This window comes from Drosophila nasuta, chromosome 3, assembly GCF_023558535.2.
Source record: "Drosophila nasuta strain 15112-1781.00 chromosome 3, ASM2355853v1, whole genome shotgun sequence".
NCBI classification, from domain to species: Eukaryota; Metazoa; Arthropoda; class Insecta; order Diptera; family Drosophilidae; genus Drosophila; species Drosophila nasuta.
Window position 1 is genome coordinate 43,636,551 of NC_083457.1, and position 21,752 is coordinate 43,658,302.

Sequence of the window (21,752 nt, forward strand, 5' to 3'; positions counted from 1 at the left end):
AACGGTCACACGCAGTTCAGGTAGCTCAAATTGTGTGCAGAACTTATCGTGTTTCCCGCGCATTTTTCATGCTGGATTAGCAAACATCTTTAAGATCAACCACCAAAATTCCGACTCTATGGTTTTTTCACTCGCCAAAAAACCACTGAAGCAGTCACACCGCCACCTCGTTAAACAGTAGGCATCACATCTAAATTCCAAAGTAAGTACCACCGCAATGCTGTTTGTTGCCAGCCAAAAAAAAAATCGACCTAACCTTACAAAACAAACAAAAACACACACAAGCTCAAGCAATCGACCGTTTAGTACTATATTGTTTTTCTTTTAAATTGTTTTAATTTTTACGTTTTAGAAAAGTTCTGACTTCCGTATAATACGAAATTGCTCAAGAATGCCGCGTCGCAAGATACTCGCAAACAACAATAACGAAACCGAGGAAAAAGACGAGATGCAGCCCACAAAAGCAAAAAGGGCGCGGATTGCATTCCATTTGGAGTTGCCAAAGCGTCGTCAAACCATTGGCCAAGTGCTTGTCTGCGGCACCGGCGACACCGGTCAACTGGGCCTTGGCGAAGATATTCTGGAGCGCAAACGTCCGGCACTGGTGGAAGACATCCCGAACCCCGTGGATATTTGTGCCGGCGGTATGCATTGCTTGGTGTTGACAAAGAACGGAGACATCTACTCATTTGGTTGCAATGACGAGGGCGCTCTGGGCCGCAGTACCAGCGAAGAGGGCAGTGAATCAACGCCAGCACTCATCGATTTGCCTGGCAAAGCATTGCGCATTTCGGCGGGCGATTCGCATTCCGCTTGCTTGCTGGAGGATGGACGCGTTTACGCCTGGGGCTCGTTCCGTGACTCACACGGTAATATGGGACTGACGATTGATGGCAACAAGCGCACACCCATCAATCTGCTGGAGGGCACCGTTTGCTGCAGCATTGCATCGGGCGCGGATCATTTGGTGATTCTGACAACAGCTGGCAAGGTTTATACCGTGGGCTGTGCCGAGCAAGGGCAGCTGGGACGCATCTCGGAACGTTCAGTGGGTGGCGAGGGTGAGTAAGAAGAGTTTGTCATGGCATTGCTCTGTATATAAGTAATGTTTATTTATTCCTTTAGGACGTCGAGGCAAACGTGATTTGCTGCGACCTGATCAGCTGCTTATCAAGCGGACCAAGCCTTTTGAGGCTGTTTGGGCCACCAACTACTGTACTTTTTTGCGGGAATCACAGACTGATATCATTTGGGCCGTCGGTTTGAACAACTACAAGCAGCTGACATATGCCAAGGAAGCCGAACGTCTTCTCATACCGATTAAGACCGATCTGAAGGATGTCAAACAGATTGCGGGTGGACAGCATCATACCCTGGTGCTGGACAATAATTCCAAATGCTTTGCCATCGGACGACCCGAATATGGTCGCCTTGGCATTGGTAGCGATGTCAAGGAAGTGGTTGACAAACTGGTGGCCATCAAAGAGCTGAGCGGGAATACCGTTTATGTGGCCTGTGGAGAGGCATGCTCGTATGCCATTACCAAAGATGGCAAATTGTATTCGTGGGGCATGGGCTCCAACAATCAGCTGGGCGTTGGCGATGGCGACGATGAATTTGAGCCGGTTTTGGTGAGCAGTAAGAACACAGCGAATAAACGCATGTTGCTTGCTGCCGGCGGTGGACAGCACAGTGTGTTTCTGGTCGAGTCCGATGTGCAAGAGGAGGAGCAGAAGGAGAATGTGCCAGCAGCCAGCGGAGGCGGTGGCAAGAAGACAAAGGCTGCGGCCAGCGCTGCCGAGGTGGCATCCAAGGAGGCGGAGCAGTCGCCAAAGAAAACTGATGACAAAGAGACTACTCCCGTCAATGATGGGGAGCCATTGACAAGCGGTTCCAGTCCGGAGCCCGTCAAGAAGCCAGCTGCTAAACGTGGACGCAAGAAGAATTAAACGGAAACGTAGCGAATACTTCTAATTCCCTGCATATTAACCACATTTGTTTATTACTACTCGACGAACTCAACTCGTGCGCAACAGAAAACTTGTTTCACAATGCCAACTGAATATTAAACATGTTTATTTAATTGATTTTTGTTTAAATAAAGTATCTATATAGTATATAAATATCTATATACAATAAGTATATAAATAGTTAAACTCTATTTGGAGGTGGTTGAAAGTTGTGTCAAAAACTAAACAAAACTAAGAAAAAAGACTCATTAAAATGTGTATTTACAAACTAATCAACTTTTTTGTTTAATTATTAATATTAAATTGTTTATAATTTACATAGTATATATATCGTACATGGAATTACTACAAATTCATTGTTTCCAGCGGCTGTTTCCTTTTGATGGGTTGGGCTAAAGTTGATCAAAGATAAATTCTACACAATACTCGAAGCTCTCTGCTTCAAGCGAATTTTGAAATTACAATCTTAAGAAGAGTGTTGGAGAAATTTTGCACTTGTGACTCTTGTATATTGTATAATATACATTACTAAATTGTATATTGTGGTGATCTCTCTCTATATGGAATATGTTTCTGGTGAATGATGGCTATTAACTGCTGAAGCCGAAGAGTTGATTGCGATGCTGTTGCTGTTAATGGTGGTTGATGATGTGTTTCTCAAGGTGCTGTTGACCAAGGACATGTCTGTCGCTGTTGTTGCTGATGCTGCTGCTGAATGAGGGTGATCTGAGGCTGTTGCTTGCCCATTGTGAACGTCGTAGCTGTTGCCCAGGTAGAAGCTGAGGAACAAAATGCAGCATAACAATGAGAGCGAAAGTAGCACGCGCGCTATTTTACGTGCGAATGCAATGAGACCAAGCAGATGACCGCCATTGGCAACGCCTCCCATCTGACTGTCACTCACACGACCACTGCGCATCGACAGTTGCAGCTGCTGCAGCTGCTGTGCCAGCAGAAGCGCTTCCAGGCAATCTGTATTATAGTCATCATCATCGTTAACATTGCCAACATCCTCAGCATCAATGTAGTCCAGTTCCAGGCGCAAATCACAAATCACACAATTCTCTTTATCATTGTTTTGTTGGTTATCATTAATCGGATTATTCTTATTATTGTTGTTGTTGTTGCTCTTGCGATGGTCGTGACTAACAGTGGCATCGTCTAGCCTGGTCAGATTGCATTGCGACAGTAAATATTATTTGTGCTTGGCACATTTATACGGCGCCGTCTGTTGGCAAGCTCCCGCTGCAGATCCCTGCGAATCCCCTGATGCGAAATGTATGCGCTCGAAAAGCAAAAAACCAAAGCCAGCAAATAATAGCACGATGAGTGCTAATGTTACATATTGCAAATTTCTTGTATGCCTCAATTGGGCTGACATTTCTCTGGCCTGCTCCTGTAATTCCTGTGGACCGAATTTCTGAAATTATTGCATTGTATATTACGAAGAATTCATTAACGATTCACAACTGCACTACTTACACTACCAGCTTGAGAGCCGCCTGATTGAACAACATCCATACCCTCTTTGGATTTACCCAAATGACGGCATACCAGACGATAGTTCTCCACGTCTGCATCATTTGTGCCCTTCTCCTTCCATATGTCGGCCACCTCCTGGGAACCGCAGTCGGCGCTCGGTGCCACGGCTGCCATGACAAGGAACTTATCCTTGCCATCGGGGCTAAGTTGATGATCCGACTTCAGACATATGCTGACGTCAACTGCGCATTGTGCCGGAATAACGCCACAACGTGGACGCACACGAAACTTTTCCGGCGATGTGGTTTGTATCTAAAAGAGAAATCAATAACATATAGTTAGATTAATATTATACCAGATATATACTTAAGACTCACTTTGTAGACAATGGGCTGTTGTGAAATGTTCTTGAGGGTCAGCTTGGCATCCCCGGTGTGTGGACAAAAATTAACATTTTCTGATGGTTCCAATTGCAACATACCTAGGCAGCAAACACAATACGCAAGTAGAAATATGTATAGGTGATTTCTACTATTTCAATTTTAAGCAGTGTGAAATTTGTATGAAAATTTGTTGATTTAACGAAAATGCTAAGAATCTAAGTAGATTCAAGTGTCAGAAAGTTTCATGTACCTGACACACGACTCAATGTTGTGTAGGATTCATTATGTGGTATAGTATATATAAAGCATACCACAGTTTTCTATAAATTGGAATACAACTCACCCTCACCATCCGAGGGCGTGTGCAGTTCTTTAATGCTCGTATCATGCAGCACCATCTCGGCGAAGTGAACCTGTTAATGAGAGAATTCAATTTCAAATAGGTACGAAAGCTACAGTGGAGTGTGCTCATCTTTGACTAAATAACCTTCGTCTTTATGAAGCATTTGTAATGAAACTTTCAGAATTGATTCAGAATATGGTTTCTTTTGTGTGTATTACGTTGCAAGTCTCTAAATTAGAAATTTGTTGATAAGTTGGAAGTTGTATTAAAATTATATTCAGCTGTGTAGTGATAAGAAGAGTATTTTCACCAAATTTAATGTCTTTCGCTTTTATAGTCTCTAAGATATAGATGTTTACAGCTAAGAAGATACAAGTGAAACTATCTCGCCTTGAATTATGATACTTTATGAGATGCCTTCTTCACACAGTTGCAAGCAATTCAGCTGGCCAACAGATTATGATACCTTACAACCCCTTGTTAACTGGGAGTCGCCTCATTTCCCATCTCAGGTTTCCCTCACTACGATGGTAAGCCATTCAATCGATTAATGCTGAGCTCGGCCATTTTTACAAGTGTCATCTCACACTTGGAGCACCACTTGAATAAATACACACACAATTTGAGGCCATTTTTGCGAATTGATTTCATTCGCTTTTCTATTCATTTAGCATGACAAGAATCAGCTGTGCCGCTTTATGCTAATAATAGGATTGTTTATTTAACAATTCCTAATGGACACGTTCTATTTTGAAATTATACAGTAAACTGTGCATTTGTTAAAGCATTCACACCTTGGTAATATAGCTCGGCACTTTGATAGCGCAAATAATTAACCGTGGTAGGCAAGCTTTTTTATTTTATTGTTTATATATCGTATTTTTAACAAGCTTAATCCGGCCAAGTTCGATCGAACTTCACTGAAAGACTGATGGCGGTTGTATGCATCGCAATGGGAAAATGTGCCCGCACTTTGCATTTGGATAATTTAAAAATATGTCCTAAAAATTACCTAAGACTGATAAGGCGCACACGTTTAAATTGAATTTGATTATCTTTAATTACTTGACTATTATTATTTTTTTTACTTGACTTCACTCATTTTCTTTGATAAAACATATAGATGCTCATGTGTTGCATAAAATAACAATATTAATAAAGAATTATAAGTACCAAAACATGCAAAATATGTGTACATTTTTTTGCTTGCATTTTGCGTAGTCAAGACAGCGTACTGTGCTTTTCACTAAAATTTATCGATATCACCTTGGAAGATGTATCGCATTTGCATGGTGTCATAGCAGTCAGCAATGTGCTTAGCTCAATAAGAAAAGATTGAACGGTTTAAAAAAAAATAATAGAAACAAGTGAATTATTGATGAGTTTGTTGTGTCAGATGTTGCCATAAGTGTAGAACCAGGAATATAACGAATTGATTTGCGAGGTTAATTAAACGGCTTGTATGTCTTGAATAACAATTAGAATTCATTTCCCTTTTATTCGATTCCTCATTGTTATGCTTTGTTTAGCAAAAGCAGCACACACAATACACATGATCGGCACACAGTGCACACACATTTAAATATACACAAACACAGAAACACACGAACAATCACAGATACAGCAAGTTTGACGCCACCTACCCTAGGCATGTTTGCTGAAGACTGAATAAATATTTCAAGTGGATTCTAATTTGCTGCTCTTTTTTTTTCCTCTTTAGTGACTAACACAAAAATGTAGTAGATGTTGTATTTTAACCACACACACAACCCGTATAAATATCACATATATCGCGACTGCATTGGATTTTAAAAACGATAGCTGATGACGTATGTATGTGGTCGTCGTGTCGCGGCAAACGTGGAAACACAACTAAAAAAAGCACATACCGCAACAGCAACAACACAATAAAATAAACGCAAGAGACAAACAATAAAAGCTCTCGACATTAAACACACGCAAACAGAAAAGCTTTCATACTACGATCAGCCTCTCATAACAGCTGTTCAACTGTTTGGGGTCCATTGCATTCTCACATTCAATTAGCAGAGTGCGCAAACGAGAGGGAAGCAAGTGAGTGGGCGAGTAAAAGGGAGAGTGAACAGGAGCTGAACAATACTAATGTGAATGACAAAATTAGTAAGCTCGTCATAGTCAAGCCTATCTATACCCAATCCCCGCTACTGTCCCCATTCTGCCCACAGGGAATTATTTATAATGTATTCCATGAGTGTTCCACATTTTGTTTCACAGGTCAACGCCTCGCAACGCTTCACTGGCTATTTTAGTAGAACCAGCAAAGCGAAAAGCGAAAGTTTTGCAATATGTCACATAAATATGACTATAAATAGCGATTATAATGCCGCCATGTGGTCTCGATGGCTTTATTATTAACTAGTTTCGGACACTCATAGCAAAGGACACGCAAACAGTTGTGCGGCACCCTAAATCAATACATGCTACAAATGTAAATCAATTAATGGGAGACGCAAAAGGTGAATCGCGTGACTCGCGTGGTCAACAAAAGCAAAAGCAATTAATAGACAGACTTCCGGCTGGTTTAGGGCACGACAGTTAAAACGGGAAACACACCCAAACATCGGACTAAGCATGTGAGCATATACTTGTATACCATACATAGTATACCTTTATACCATTTCAATTGGGTAAAGGGTATTACAACTGAGTGCCAAGTGAAAATGAAAGTCATGAAGTATTTTTCATTTCATAGAAGAAGACAATTAATCAGCCTTTGTCTGTCTCTTTAACTATACGATCAGCTGAATCTTAAAGTCCTTAAATGTTAATATCAATTGTTTTTCTTTAAGAAGAAATCCAATTTTGTCTCCTCAAATTATTTTAAGTAATATTCACATTCTCAATGTATATTGAAATTTTTGATCGCCTGACTATCTGTTCGTCTAGTACGATCTGTGCTTCTGTATAAGCTAGAGACAGCAAATACAAATTATGTGCTTGATTTTAAAACAATTAAATTATTATAAGCAACAGATATATTTAACAGTACTAACTTATTTGACTTGAAATAAATAAAAAAAAAAATTTAGTTTACTATTATCAACATTACTGAAAATATCACAATATTTAAAATTATAAAGTGCATCTTCTGGCTAAACAAAATATTTTTGTAATTACTGAAAGTGAGCATTTCAAAGTCGAGCACACTCTACTTTAGTAGCTTTCTAAGTCGTTATATACAAGTTCATATAGCTTACCTTCTTATCGTAATCCTGAGGTGGCTGCTCGGCGTCTCCGGCATTTGCAGCCACGATTTTGGGTACTGCCTGCTTCGACTCGGAGGGTGGCGCAAAGCTGTATTCGTAGTCGTCAGTGCCGCCCCAGCTGGTCAGACAGTTGTCCTTGGTCACGTATTGAGTGACGTCCTTTTTCGATATCATTTTCAATATCTCAACTGCCTTTGGCGGCAGCAGAGCTTTGATGACCTTAAACGCGGCTACAAAAAATACAAGTGCAAGTCATTAAAGCTCAAGCTGAGTAAAAAGCTTTCTTAATTGTAAGCTTACCATTTAACACCCAAGCAAGCTCATAGACAATGATATAATTGAGTGCATTTGGATAGTAGAGCTTAAAAGTTTCCACAATGCGCTTTACAAAGTCCAGATCCATTGTGGCCAAACCCGTGCCCGCCATGTCGAAGAAAATTGTCAATTGGGTCAAGTGATTCTCACGCTGCACACGCTCCACCCAATAGACGACAATGCGTATGAGTTCATCCAAATTTTTCGATTTATTGTGCAGCCTAACTCGAAATATAAGCAATGGCTTGCCATCCACATCCTGATTATGCACAAAGGCGCAACCCTGATTCAGATATTCTTGATTCAGTTGACTGTGATGCAGATCGTTGGCTCCATACGATTGACGCCACACACAAGTTTCCCAGAGCTTGGTGAACGCGGTGTCCATGTCCAGATCGTGCATTTCCAGAAAACGTTGAAGCCACAAGTTTTCATTGCGTATGCGAGCAAGGTCGACGTGATGGAAGGGAGCTAACAGTGATTAGAGGGTATAAATGATTAGCTTTTTATGGGTAGATTAAAAATAGCACTCGCTTTTAATCGGTGATTGCTTGTTAATCGTCGGTGGTGATAACTGCGGACTGCATTTTCTGCAGCAGCTGATAATTGATAAACCGTTTGGACTTTGTGAATGTAGAGCGAATAGCAGTTGTTCATTAAGCTACTTTTATGTTGATCCCTGATAAGCTGTGTGGACGCCAATCGAAGTGTCTGCCAAAAGCCGGTTGTGACAATGAAAAGCTGTGTGGATGCCAAGCGAGGTGTCTGACAAAAGCTGAGATGTGGCCTTGATAATTGAGTTTGAGGAGGCCAAAAGGTGTCTGACAAAAGCTAAACTGTACCGCTTAAGCAGCTTTTTATTTTAAATTATCTCTATTTTTATAAGAATCCTGCTGTCTAAGAAAAGCTAAATATTGGTTCTGAAGCAACTGCTTATTTGAGCTACCTTTCTATAATTTGATTTCATTTCGATTGATGAGCCGTGTGTGTTGTGTCACACAACTTGTGTGCATGCCGGTGGCTGATAAAAGCTGAGCTGTGTCCGTGAAACACTTGTTGCTGGAGGTGTCTGACAAAAGCTGACTTGTGGCACCTGATAATAAGCTGTGTGGACTTTGTGAATGCCAAGCCTGATGACTGACAAAAGCTGAACTGTGACCTTACAAATGCATTTCCTGCAGCAGTAGCAGCAACTGCAACTGAGCTACCTCTATTTGCACAATTGGTTCCAACAGAGTTCGTTCCGCAATCAGTCGAAGCGATTCGTTTTCGCAGCGAATTTGAAGTAATCAGCGGTTGGTTTTTTTTATGACTTTGAATAGTTTTGCAGTCGTCATGACGCTCAGCAACGATATTGTCGGGTAAACAGGTATAGCAGGTATTTGTGTGTATGTAGATAATGCATTATTACTCAATGGGGCTTTAGAACGCACACCTGATTGAACTAAGTTTGAACCCAGGGCCCCCAAGTGTACAATGCTTACCTGCCGGCGGCGAGTTAGCGTATTGTGTATTGAAACGCTGGCGCAGTTCCTCGATCTGGGCACTCGTGGGATTCTTAACCTTAACACCCATGATGATGATTGCTTGGCACAATGGTCAACACACACTCAATATTTAACGGCAACTGTGTGCAAACTAAACGTTGAACTCGGCGCACAGCACTTTTGCAGAGGCAACAGTCAAGAGTTTTGCTTATCGCAACTACCGTTGTGCTGTGCTTCTCGATAATCGATAATCCAGTTTTTCGGCACTACACGATAATGCGTCGATTAGATTCTGGTTTCGAAAATAAAACAAGCGAAACACAATCAATCGAGTCACTTCGAGTGCTTAACACGAGCTGCCGAGGCTAACTAACGGCGTTTGATCGCTGTGAATCGATTGAATCGCTGCTTCTGCTTTGGCAGTCGATGAACGTGCGACGGCGATGTGGAGCACCATAAAGTGGACTCCCTTGAAAAGGGCAACGCGTTGTCACCACGCTGCTGCAATGGAACGTGATCAGCATCGATTGTCCGTTGCATTTAAATGAGTTCGCATCGAGTGAAAGCTGTCGCTGGAGAGAGCGAGAGTGAGTGAAAGCTTTTTGCGCTTCAAGCACGAGCTATCCACTCAAGCTTTGCACTTTGAGCTTAGCACAAAATGAAAAAAAAAGACTTGCTTGAGATAAATAAGTATCGTATTATTTACATGGCTCAATTACACTTTAGTTTAGGCGGCAAATTTGTAGGTGTATTCATCGTTGCCGCCCCAGCTCTTGAGGCAGTTCTCCTTATCTACATACTCGTTGATGTCCTTCTTGGTGGTCACACGCAGTATCTCCAAAGCCTCAGCGGGCATGAAACCCTTGACAATTTTAAAAGCAGCTAAGGAAAAGAAAATTTAAATAGTTAAACAAATGTAATACTCGATCTTCCCCACTCACCATTCAGCAGGAAGGGCAGCTCGTGCACCACAATATAGTTGGGTGCATTGGGATATTTGGTTTCGAACAGTCCAACGATGCGCTTGATAAAGTCCAGATCTAGATTACTTAATCCAGCGCCGGTCATGTCCATGAAAAGCGTAATTTTCTTTTCATAGTTGTATTGGTGCTGCACACGCTCGACCCAGTAGACAATGACACGGATAAGATCATCGTGATTCTTGCTCTTGGAGTGTTTGGAGAAGTTCACGATCAACAGCGGCATGCCATCCTTATCCTGATTGTGCACATAGATTTCGCCATCATTCAGATACTCCTGATTGATGTTCGTGGCTGTGATGTCGTTGGTGCCGAAGCTTTGACGCCATTCGCAGTTCTCGCGCAGGCGAATGATCGCCTTCTCCACATCCAATTTGTAGGCCTCGAGCAGCTGTGTGATCCACACATCGCTGTCCTTGATTCTGGCCAGATCACTGGGATGGAAGGGCACTACGGAAAGAGCATGAAATTAACTCTCGGAGAAATGATCGGGAGGATTATCAGAGCTTACCTGCTGGTGGCTGCTCTTCAAGGTTCTTGAGGAAACGGGTTTTCACCTCGTTAACCTGCTCGGCTGTGGGCTGTTCTCCTTTCGGCATCTTGTTGTCTAGCTGTGATACACTGCACTGGTGAATCGCACGGCGAATACGTTGAATTTATATGGAAAACCTTAAGGAACTTATCGCAACCGACTGACGATCGCTAATCAGTGAATATGCGCGCTCTCTTTGTCACACACTTTTTCTCTCGGTGGGGGATCGTTGTGGATAGCTGAGATAGCTGTGTATGACTGGACTGTGTGGCGAGCAATCAAGAACTGACAGCAACACAACTGCAAACGCTACAGCGCTACAGATTGCGAGACGCTTTCAATTGGGGGCAAAGCTGCTGAGCGAGCTGCTCGATCATCAATGCAGGCAACTCAATGCGGGTGGCAGGCCGATCCACAACAGCAGACCGTTCTTTAATCAATCTACAAAACAGAAACAGAAACAGAAAACAAAAACTACATTACGCGAGCAACAAACAGACAGCAATCGTTGGAGGGCAGAGACGTTGGGAATGGCGTCGGGCGAGGGGCGAGGGGTTCTTCCGGGAGCAGTCAGTAATTGCGATAAGAACAAAAGCGGATCGCGAGAGAGTCGAGAGAGTAAACGAATGAATGTCGTGTGGATTCTTCAGCATGAAAACAGTTTGGAAATTGATTTTTATTATTATTACACTCGCATGTGTTGTTGCCGCCGTGCCGAGTTCATAATGTACTCGGAGTTTGTGGAATGGTCGCCTTAACTTTTAATTTCTTTGAGTTCTTATCTTGAAACGAGTTTTTCCCTGAAAGTGATATGATTTCACCTGATTTTCGCCTACTGTGCTTGCTGGTTGCTTTTATTTAAATCGTAGCAATACTGTCGAACGATAATTTAATTTAATTCGTCTACAATGATTAATCATTTATTTACCCATGATAAATGAACTTATCTGGGGACTGACGGGCTTTAAATATGCTGCGTATTAATGTTATTTCAAAATTATTTTATTTTACATACAAGTAATCTATTTATGTGTTGCTTTTTATCTTTCTTTTTTAATTAATAATTTTCAGATATTTTGTGAATTCTTTATTGACCTTTTTATTGTTTATTATTTTAATTTAACTCCAAAGATATTAAGTTTCTTTTCTTAATACTTGATACTTAATTTGTATTTGTATTATGGAGTTTATAAAGAACTTAAAAACTAATCATCTTCAGATATTTTGTAATATTGTTATTGACCTTTTTATTGTTTATTTATTTTTTAGACTACTAAGCTCTTAAGTTTGTTTTCTTAATACTTTGTGGATATAAGTATTGCTATCTCGAATAAAATCTAATTATTTTTAGATATGTAATTCTAATCTCTTTAATTTTTTCCCTGATATGTATTATAGAGACTACATATAAAAATCTTTCTAATCATTTTCAGTAATTTTGAAAAATCTTAATGTTTTAAGCTCTTAAATGTGATTTCATATTACTTAATTTTTTGTATAATAATGTAATTTATGTTTTAACTAGTTTATTATATTACATTTATATTTATTACTTACTTACTTTTTTTATTGATCATTTTATATCTGAAAATAAAAGTTTCACTGAATTAGTTTTTAATTCGTGTTAATTTAAAAATTATCTTCAACGTTTATTTTAATAACTGTTTCATAATATTTATAGATATAACATATATTATCTTTTAAATATCAACAAATTTGTATGGTAAGCATTTTTGTCTGTGTAATTATCTTGAAAATTAAACATTAAATGCTTTTTCCTTTTAAATTATTAATACTACACTAAAAATTCTTTACAAATATTGCTAATTAAAATTAATTTTGCACATGTTTTATTTATTTGTTGTCTAGACGTTTCTATGGCTAATTAAATATGTAATTGATATTCATTTATTTACTGTATGTTATAATTACCTAAGCGCGAAACACTCAAAATAATTGTTAACATATGTTTGCACAATAAATAAAATGAATGTTTGTCTGCTAAAAATAACTCTCTTCGCATTTATTAAATAAAACTATGGCGAAAAACTAATTGAATTTGTTAACAATTCAGTCAGTTGGCAACACACGCAATTGTTAGCACTTTGTTTATGTTGACATTGGTCAGAAGCGAATGATGCCATGAATGACAGCAGAGGACAATAACAACAACAGCAACAGCGACAACATTTACATATCAAAAGCTCCTTTGGCCACCGCTCCGCATTCCTCCCTCCACCTTCTCCTCTCATCAAGCATTTCTACCATTGCCATAGCCTGGCATTCAGAGACCATCGAACGAGAAACTTTCGCTTGCGTTGGCCCAGTTCTGTTGTTTACGTGAAAACGTGCGCGTGAAACGCCGTCGATTGTCGTTTGTCGCTGTCCATGTGGATGCAGTGCAGCAGCGGGCAGGAATTAAGTGGTCAAAGATGAAATTCGCCGAGCATTTGACGGCACATATAACGCCAGAATGGCGCAAGCAATACATCAATTACGAGGTAAAACCCAACAAAAAGTGTGCGAAAAAACTGTTGATGAGAAAAAAATAGGAAAATAAAATATGTATCCGATGGATACACAAGCTTGTGCTTTTCCTAGCTGTCACTTGGCTGGTGACGTCACGCGAAAAACGGCCAGCCAGCTGTCAAAATGCCAACGAGAGCTTTTACAGCGCCGCTCATTTGGCGCATGCGCTTTGCGAAGCGTTGGCAATCGCTTGTTTTGTTTTGCTCGCGCCAAACGTAAACAAAGGCCAAAGAGTTGAGCACAGTATGGGCATTACAGTGTGTTTGAAAAGTAAATGCATACAGTGTGTTCTTTATTTTGAAAACGCATTGGAAATGCAAATTTCCTCGAAGCTTTTCATTTAAAAATAATTTATATAAACGAAATTGAAAGAGGAGATTTATGAATACTATATTTATTTGTGTAAAAGTTTAACACACTATTAAACAAAATTCTTTCTTTTTTTTTTGTTACTGCAATATTTTAAATAAATTGATTTTTGAAATGTATTTTAATTAACAACAAAGCCAAGGACAAGATTTATATGCCAATTGCTAATTTTTTGATATTTCTTAAATGGTTTGCTCATAAAATTTCATTCTAGATTAAAAAAATAAATGAATACGTATATAAATATTACATAATTTTCAAGGATTACAAGATGTAAAATAGACTGGGACACATGCCTTAGGAAAAAAGTGGCCCGATGTACCAATAATGAATGTCACATCTTTCAGATATATAACATATGACATCTGACACAAAGAAGCGAAGCTCGCAATAAGTTTCCAGCTAGTAATCCAGAGTTGTAATGAGGAAAAGTATACCATTTTACCAAAAGAGTTGCAAAATCTGAACCAAAAGTACCTACGATTATATATCAAACAGTTAAGAATACAAAAATATTGCCTACCTTAGTTTATGTACTTACTTAGAATAATATAAATAGGAACAAAAATATACCAGTTTTACTGCAAAAGTACCGAATTTTCCATATGTACCAAAAGTTTCAAAGATTATCCCAAAAAGTTCACAATAAATCAATATAAAAATTCAATGAACAGTAGCTCATTATTAGTGGTATTACTTACAAGATGTACGAAATCCTTGCTAGTGAAATTTAAATAAAATTTTAAAATATATATTATAGGAAATGAAGGCTATGCTGTATGCGGCCATCGAGCAATCGCCATCAGCGGAACTCGTGGATCGCGAGATGCTGACGCGTTACTTTGCTAAATTCGACGAGGAGTTCTTTCACTACTGCGACAAGGAGCTGGCCAAGATTAACACCTTCTACTCGGAGAAGATGGCGGAGGCTACGCGCAAATACGGCAGCCTGCGCAGCGAACTGACAGAGGCAATGGAAATGGGCCACGTGAAGAAGCAGCCGGCGTGGAAGCGACGCACACCGCTGGGCAAAAAGAATGTTCCTGCACGCAAGATACAAGATCTAAAGTTGGCATTTAGTGAATTCTATTTGGGTCTGATACTGTTGCAAAACTATCAGAATTTGAATTTCACCGGTTTTCGCAAGATTCTCAAGAAACACGACAAGCTGCTGAGCGTGGATTATGGAGCACGTTGGCGAACAGATCATGTGGAGGCGGCGCATTTTTATACGAATAAAGACATTGATCGTCTGATACAGGAAACTGAGCAGGCGGTGACACAGGACATTGAGGGTGGCGACAGGCAGCGTGAGTAATCTAATACTTAATAAAATAATATATTTCTAAAATCTCTCTTAACTTTACAGGTGCCATGAAGCGTCTGCGCGTGCCGCCGTTGGGTGAGCAGCAGAGTCCTTGGACCACCTTTAAAGTGGGTCTCTTCTCCGGCGCCTTTGTCGTGCTCTTTCTCACCGTCATCATCGCTGCCATGTTCTATGGCTTTGGTGAGAATTGGCGGGTTGGTCTGCGCATGTTTCGTGCTCCGTTCTTGATCACCGAATGCCTCTTTTTGTGGGGTGTCAATGTCTACGGTTGGCGCTCGTCGGGTGTCAATCATGTGCTCATCTTCGAACTCGATCCACGCAATCATCTCTCCGAGCAGAACATTATGGAGATTGCCTCGGTTTTTGGTGTCATTTGGGCATGCTGTGTGCTCTGCTACATCTTCTGTGAACCTCTGGGCATTCCACAATATGCAGCTCCACTCTTTCTGTACACTCTAATGGTTGCCTTTCTGCTCAATCCGACAAAGACGTTTCATCATGAGGCACGTTATTGGGCAATTCGTGTATTGAGTCGCGTCATTATGGCGCCGTTTTGCTTTGTGAACTTTGCCGATTTCTGGCTGGCGGATCAATTGAATAGTATGGTGCCTGCGTTTTTGGATATTCCATTCCTCATCTGCTTCTTTGGTCGCAATCCCACGTGGCACAAGGCTGGCGAGGGTGAGTTCAGTAAAATGATATCCTTGTCTTGCTTCAATTTTTATTTTAGGTTTAAATTTAAAGCAACCCGTTTTAAATTTCCCAAATGAAAAGTTAAGAATTTAAGAATACCCAAAAGTGTTTCAAGTTTGTTAAAGTCAAAGTCAACTTTTTGTTGTTAATTTATGCAGTTTATTACATCCTTCCAAGGGAGAAGAAGCATGTGCGTAAATTCGTTTTGCTTCGTTTCAACTTAAATTTTGATGCAAACTTTGGCAGTTAATTTATTCAGTTCGTTGTTAATTTATGCAAGTAAATCGCAAAATTACTTTCGACGCAAAAGTTACACATTTTCTACATGTAAACGCTATTAAAAATGTTATTAAAAGTTAATGCAAAAGTTGCGCCAAATTGAATTGAAATTGCTTAACATTTAATTTTTGGTGAAATATGTATATGAATTCAAATTTGAGTTCATTAACGAAAAGTTGAAATTCATTTATTTAGTTTAAAGCGTAAGCGGAAATGTGGAGTTATTAATTTATTCGCTTATCTAATTGTTAAACAACTTCTGTCGAATAATTTCGCTTTCAAATATTTTAATTTATTCAATTCAGTAAAACTTGTTCAATTTGTTAATTTATACAATTCAATAGAATATGTTACTTCAATAGAATTTCAAAGCTAGTTGCCAAATATTTGATGTTAATTTTGTTGGCTAATTTATGTATGATGTATGAAGCTTAGCGAGCAAGCGGAGTTATTTATTATTAAATTATGCCTTAACTTTAAATCTTTTTAAGTGTTTTCATTTGTAAATTTGAGTCATCTACTCTAATTGAAGTTTATACATTTCTTTTCAAATATTTAATGTTAACTTTACAATCTAATTATTTAATGTTTATTATAAAATTATGCCTTTAATTTTTTACTTCACCCAAACCAAAATTTCGCTGTAAAATTTAAATAGTATTTTGTTAAATACTCGAAGTAATAATGAAATTAGCTTTCAGTTAAAGTTATGAAATTTGTTTTAAAATATTTCACGTTAATTTTTTAATTTTATTTAAAGTTCAAAGTGTTAAAAATTTAAAATTATGACTTTCATTTTTAACATTACCTAATTCAAATTTGAATTGAGCTGTACAATTTAATAATAAATAGAATTAAGTTAGTCCTTTAATATCTATGAGTGTTTTGAGGTACTCATAATATTATTTGTATTATATTGCTCTAAGTCATTTGAATTATAGTTCTCAATTGGCAGTTATCCAATTTCTTATGTTAATTACCAACAGATAAATATAATTTAAATTATTTAAAAGCCTCTCGTTTTTTAAATAATACAAATTATATGCTGAGTGCCTCAAGACTCTGAGATTTAAATACTGCTATGGAAGTTATTTAATTTGTTTTCAAATATTTGCATTAATTTTTTACTTTAGTTTTCGCAATAAAAAGCTTCGCTTTTATTTTTTCACATACTTCAAAATAAATGTTGCTATACGACTTAAGCATCTGAGTGAAAAGAATTATTTATTTGTAATTTCGCAATTCAATTTTTAAAATTATTTTCAATTATATCGTATCTATTATGTAAATTGACAAGTGAATTTATTATTAAATTATGCATTTATTTAATAGGTTCAATTAAGAAACTTCACAATAGGTAACATTCAATATATTTTGAAAGTGCTTTATTATATATTTATATATACTTTTAGCTGGCAATCATTGTGTGCAGTATGTGTCCATTTTGCATCCCATTGTGGCCATACTTCCGGCATATTTTCGGTTCGCTCAATGCATACGTCGCTATCGGGACACAAAGGAATCCTTTCCCCACCTCGTGAATGCTGCGAAGTATGCGACCTCGTTCTTTGTTGTGATCTTTGCGCACAAATTTCACACTACAACGGGTAAGCAAAGGGAAAATACCATCAAGCGAGAGAGCGAAGAGGGTTCATTAAAGGAAAACTCTCCACGTTTTGTTTTTTGGGGCTCATTATGCGTGCTGTTTATGATACGCTGCCAATTAGAGTTTCCCTTCATGGCCAAACCGCAAATTCATGTTAATTTTATTTCAGCACAAAAACACGTAGAATACACATTATACCCGCTACCCGTAGCGTAGAAGGGTATTATAACTTTGTGCTTCCAGGAAATGTATATAACAGTCAGAAGGAGGCTCCGACTCTATAAAGTATATATATTCTTGATCAGCGTCAACAGACGAGACGATATTGCCATGCCCGTCTGTCCATCATTCTGTCCGTCCGTCACCTAGACTACAAAAAATAGAGATATACATTTTCACTTACGGCCCCGCTAATCGATAACGGAATTAAAATTTTTAAGCTAGAGTACATATAATAATAACTATAGTTTTTATGATTCCTAAACATTTGGTTGCGAGAAAAATTGTACAAAATTATTTAAGAAATACTTTTGTATGGTCAAAAACACCGGTTTACTAAGAGTCTGAGGAGCTTTGTCAGACAATTTGATATAATTTGTACTCTATGGTATATTTTCAATGTAGTACTTTAACAATATACCAAATATAACTTTTGGTATATTCTAGTATTTTTGCGCTATATTAAGTTCGTGTATTTTAAAATCAATACCTACTTACTACAGGTTTTGGTTTCTTTCGTCGACAATCTTGTATATCTTCCACTCTATAGTATATTTTGAATGCAGTCCTATATTAATATACCAGTGCCTTTAGGGTATTTTTAGTATTGCGGTAAATTAATTTAGTAAATTTTAAGGGTATTAGCACACTGTTTTGCTTTTCTTCACAATGGGTAGCGGGTATCTCACAGTCGATTACACTCGACTGTAGCCTTCTTACATATTCTCCTTCTCTTCTTTTGGTTAGATACCTATGCACAGTCGAAGGAGAATCCTTGGTTCTACTGTTGGATAACAGCAGCTCTATTCTCGTCGTGCTATGCCTACATATGGGACATCAAGATGGACTGGGGACTCTTCGATGCGAAGGCGGGTGAAAATCGATTCTTGCGTGAGGAAATCGTTTATTCATCGACGGTGAGTTGAGTGCGCTTTTGGCCTCGTCGCCAACGCTTCGAAATCGTGGTTGTTGGCGATGGTCATGGTGTCCCTCTAATGGCGGCAATAAATATTTGTCCAAGTGGGACGGCACGTAAAACAATCTTTCAACGCATCCATTACGCTTTTTCTCTCTTCTCTTCTCAGGGCTTCTACTACTTTGGCATAATTGAGGATTTAATATTGCGTTTCAGTTGGACGCTGTCCATGAGCCTCATCCAGGCGGGTTACATCGAGGGTGACGTTATGATGACCATACTCAGTCCCCCTCGAGGTATTTCGTCGCTTCATTTGGAACTATTTTCGCCTGGAGAACGAGCATCTCAACAATGTGGGCAAGTTTCGAGCAGTGCGAGACATATCTGTGGCACCCATGGACTGTTCTGATCAGGTAAAAAAACAGCAATAAACTATGCAAATTGTTTACATAAAATGTTTACTCGCTTAGACAACAATACTGCGCATGATGGATGACACGGATGGCGTGTTGAATCGAAGGCGTGGCAAGGCCGCTGGCGGCTCTGGGGGGCAAGTCTGGCAATAAGAAGCAGAAGCATGAACAGCAGCGTTTACTGCTGCAAGGCGAATCTGTTGAGGATCTGTGTGCATAGTGTGCAGCGAGTTTCAAGTTGTTGTTGTCCTCAGTCATTTTATCTCTATGTGCACAAATATTAAGTATACGTAAATATATATATAAAAAGAAACAAACAGCAAAACGCAGTGCGGTTTTTGAGTGTGTGTGGGGCACTAAGCTTGATTCAATTGAACTGCCATGATGAGCAGTACGTGTCAATGGGTTCAACCTCGTCGTTGTCGTCATCATCACCAGCTGCAGCACGTTTCATGCGACATTATTTTTGAGCAACTCTGTGTTGTGCTTTTTGTGGGCAGTTACAGTTGAGTATTGTTGCCAGGGACATGGAAATGCGTAAATAACAACATTACTTTTTTGCAATGCTAACAATGAACAACTCTTTGATACTCTATAAATACAGCAAAGGTAAGTACATAAGTAATACGACTAAATTTGAGGTAAGACTGTACGAAAATTTTACAAGAATCAATTAACTTTATGGTACGGTTTAGACACTCTATAAACACAGCTAAGATAGGTAAGTAAAACAACTAAATTTGATTTGAGGTAAGTTGAAATAGAAATTTTTTTTAAACAATCAACTTTATGGCATGTTTGAGAGGTAAGCAATATAACTACATTTAAGGTAAGTTGAATAAGAAAATTGTCCAAGCAAACAATCAACTTTACGTCACGCCTTAGATTCTCTATAAACACAGCTAATCTTGGTAAGTACAACTAAATTTGAGGTAAGTTGAATAAGAAAATTTTCCAAACAAACAACTAACTTTATGGACCGTTCCATGTCATAAAACTAATAAGAAAATGTTCCACTTCATAGTTTTATTTATTTGCAGCGGGCATTGCATATGGGAAAACATGAATGTTTTTCAGCTTTTGGCATTTAAATGATTTTTGCTTCTGTTTACATTTTATGAACATCGTTCATTGCTTATCGAGCTACTGTGCCAATCTACGAGTGTGTATTTGATTTTTATCAGCACAGCACAGAAACTACAGTAACAACAATTATTTATTGGTCACACAATGTATGTATGCAAAGACCAATGCAGTGGCATCGATAACACCTGCTGCTCATATTGCTTCAGTCTTGAATTTCTATTTCAAGCAGTGCTAATCATCTAAACTTATTTTCCATTGTATTTATATTTTGCCACACAGAGTGTGTGGTATTTATTTTGCGTGAATTCATTTAAAATAGAACAAACACACAAAGGGAAATAATTCCATAAGAGTACTGCGAATTTTGGTCCACTTTAAGCTCGTTGCCATTTGCCGAGAACAAAGAAGCCTCTTATGTAACACACATCTGACATGTATTTTGTATGTGTTCCTTAAAGCTATTTTCGTTTGGAGATTGCATTTGGGAGCTGCCTGTTGAAATATTGCCTGTGCTGTGCTGGCTTCGATTTAAAGCCTGGTCGCAGCTGCTTTCATTTGATATTGATTGATGGCTTTGCCACTTAGTCGGAGAATTTTCTCGTTTTCTTTTTTGTTTTACTGAAAATTGTACAATAATCTGTTAAATGACAGTTTAAATTCACATTACGTTTACTTATCAACACACTTAAACATAATAAGCAGCAGCAGCAGCAGGAGGAACTTGGGAATTCTTTCGTTATGGAAAACAGTTTTAACTTGCCTGAGAAAATACTTTTAATTTATTCTACAATATTTTCGCGTAATAGTTTATGCAATGGAATTTAAAACAAGTAGTTAACTTTGTGTTATTTACAAGATGTTCTTGAGCGTAAAAATAAAACTCGTCAAAAAATATGAAATGTTTCACTTGCTCGCAACATGGCGTATGATTGATGTGCTATTGATTTATGACCACGTCAGCCACATTGCAGTAATAAATTGCTGCAAATAAACAGTTAAAGCGACAGCATTAAATTGATTTCAATATACGCATTTGGTGTAAATAATTCAAAATAATGGCAAGCCGCAGCATTCGAGCACGACAAAACCGCACAAATTGTGCCTTTGGGTCTCGTACACAAAAAAACACACACAAAATTGTGCTTTATAACAATGCATTTTACGGATGTTGGCAAATGTATTTAAATCCCAAAATGCTTTAACTAAATTGCGAAAAACCATTAAGGCATTTAGTTTGCTTCCATAAAGACCACAAAATTCTTTAAAAACAAAAATATAAATAAACAGTTTTGGTGAAGCACTTGAAATGAATTTTAAATCCCCTTTCAGTTTTTTGATATGACTGTAACAAAATTTATTTGCCAAAGAACTTTATATTCTAAACATATATATATATTTTGTTTAGCTTTGCCTTTTCTCTTGACAGTTGCTTTATGTGAATTTTCTTTTTATATCTTCCTTGCTTGGTTTTGACTTTTTTCCAAGAAAACCAGCAGCAGGCTTCTTTATTTTTTAGGATGTATGTAGTTAATTGTGTAATGTGTGGCGGGGGAAAGATAAGCTGCAATTATGTTTGCT

General features: G+C 38.4%; 5 protein-coding genes across 7 annotated transcripts; 2 read left to right on the forward strand and 3 right to left on the reverse strand.

The window, feature by feature from the left end:
- Positions 1-7: 7 nt before the first annotated feature.
- On the forward strand, positions 8-2,239 carry LOC132794522 (regulator of chromosome condensation). The gene is made up of 3 exons (XM_060805036.1): positions 8-202; positions 353-1,061; positions 1,126-2,239. The coding sequence occupies exons 2-3, from the start codon at positions 392-394 to the stop codon at positions 1,947-1,949; spliced, it is 1,494 nt and encodes a 497-aa protein (XP_060661019.1). The 5' UTR covers positions 8-202; positions 353-391; the 3' UTR covers positions 1,950-2,239.
- Positions 2,227-2,943, reverse strand: LOC132794525 (uncharacterized). The gene is made up of 2 exons (XM_060805040.1): positions 2,808-2,943; positions 2,227-2,749 (listed from the first exon to the last, which is right to left on the reverse strand). The coding sequence occupies exons 1-2, from the start codon at positions 2,887-2,889 to the stop codon at positions 2,628-2,630; spliced, it is 204 nt and encodes a 67-aa protein (XP_060661023.1). The 5' UTR covers positions 2,890-2,943; the 3' UTR covers positions 2,227-2,627.
- On the reverse strand, positions 2,227-9,705 carry LOC132794521 (motile sperm domain-containing protein 2). Of its 2 annotated transcripts, none has more exons than XM_060805035.1 (7): positions 9,223-9,705; positions 7,724-8,209; positions 7,415-7,653; positions 4,179-4,248; positions 3,830-3,933; positions 3,453-3,764; positions 2,227-3,375 (listed from the first exon to the last, which is right to left on the reverse strand). In XM_060805035.1, exons 1-7 carry the CDS (start codon positions 9,311-9,313, stop codon positions 3,166-3,168), a joined length of 1,512 nt encoding a protein of 503 aa, XP_060661018.1. In that variant the 5' UTR covers positions 9,314-9,705; the 3' UTR covers positions 2,227-3,165. The 2 variants fall into 2 exon arrangements, with proteins under 2 accessions (XP_060661018.1, XP_060661017.1); XM_060805034.1 differs by having other exon boundaries at positions 2,227-3,390; positions 9,223-9,699.
- LOC132794520 (solute carrier family 53 member 1) lies at positions 5,487-19,403 on the forward strand. Its single transcript, XM_060805033.1, is given in 10 exon segments — positions 5,487-5,638; positions 12,812-13,238; positions 14,396-14,945; positions 15,005-15,643; positions 17,347-17,541; positions 18,507-18,676; positions 18,845-18,961; positions 18,963-19,088; positions 19,146-19,211; positions 19,213-19,403. Coding segments are annotated over 9 exon segments (2,028 nt in total). The 5' UTR covers positions 5,487-5,638; positions 12,812-13,169; the 3' UTR covers positions 19,309-19,403.
- On the reverse strand, positions 9,903-11,559 carry LOC132794523 (motile sperm domain-containing protein 2). Of its 2 annotated transcripts, XM_060805037.1 has the most exons (4): positions 11,427-11,559; positions 10,717-11,178; positions 10,167-10,655; positions 9,903-10,107 (listed from the first exon to the last, which is right to left on the reverse strand). In XM_060805037.1, exons 2-4 carry the CDS (start codon positions 10,802-10,804, stop codon positions 9,953-9,955), a joined length of 732 nt encoding a protein of 243 aa, XP_060661020.1. In that variant the 5' UTR covers positions 10,805-11,178; positions 11,427-11,559; the 3' UTR covers positions 9,903-9,952. The 2 variants fall into 2 exon arrangements, with proteins under 2 accessions (XP_060661020.1, XP_060661021.1); XM_060805038.1 differs by having other exon boundaries at positions 10,717-11,531.
- Positions 19,404-21,752: the final 2,349 nt, after the last annotated feature.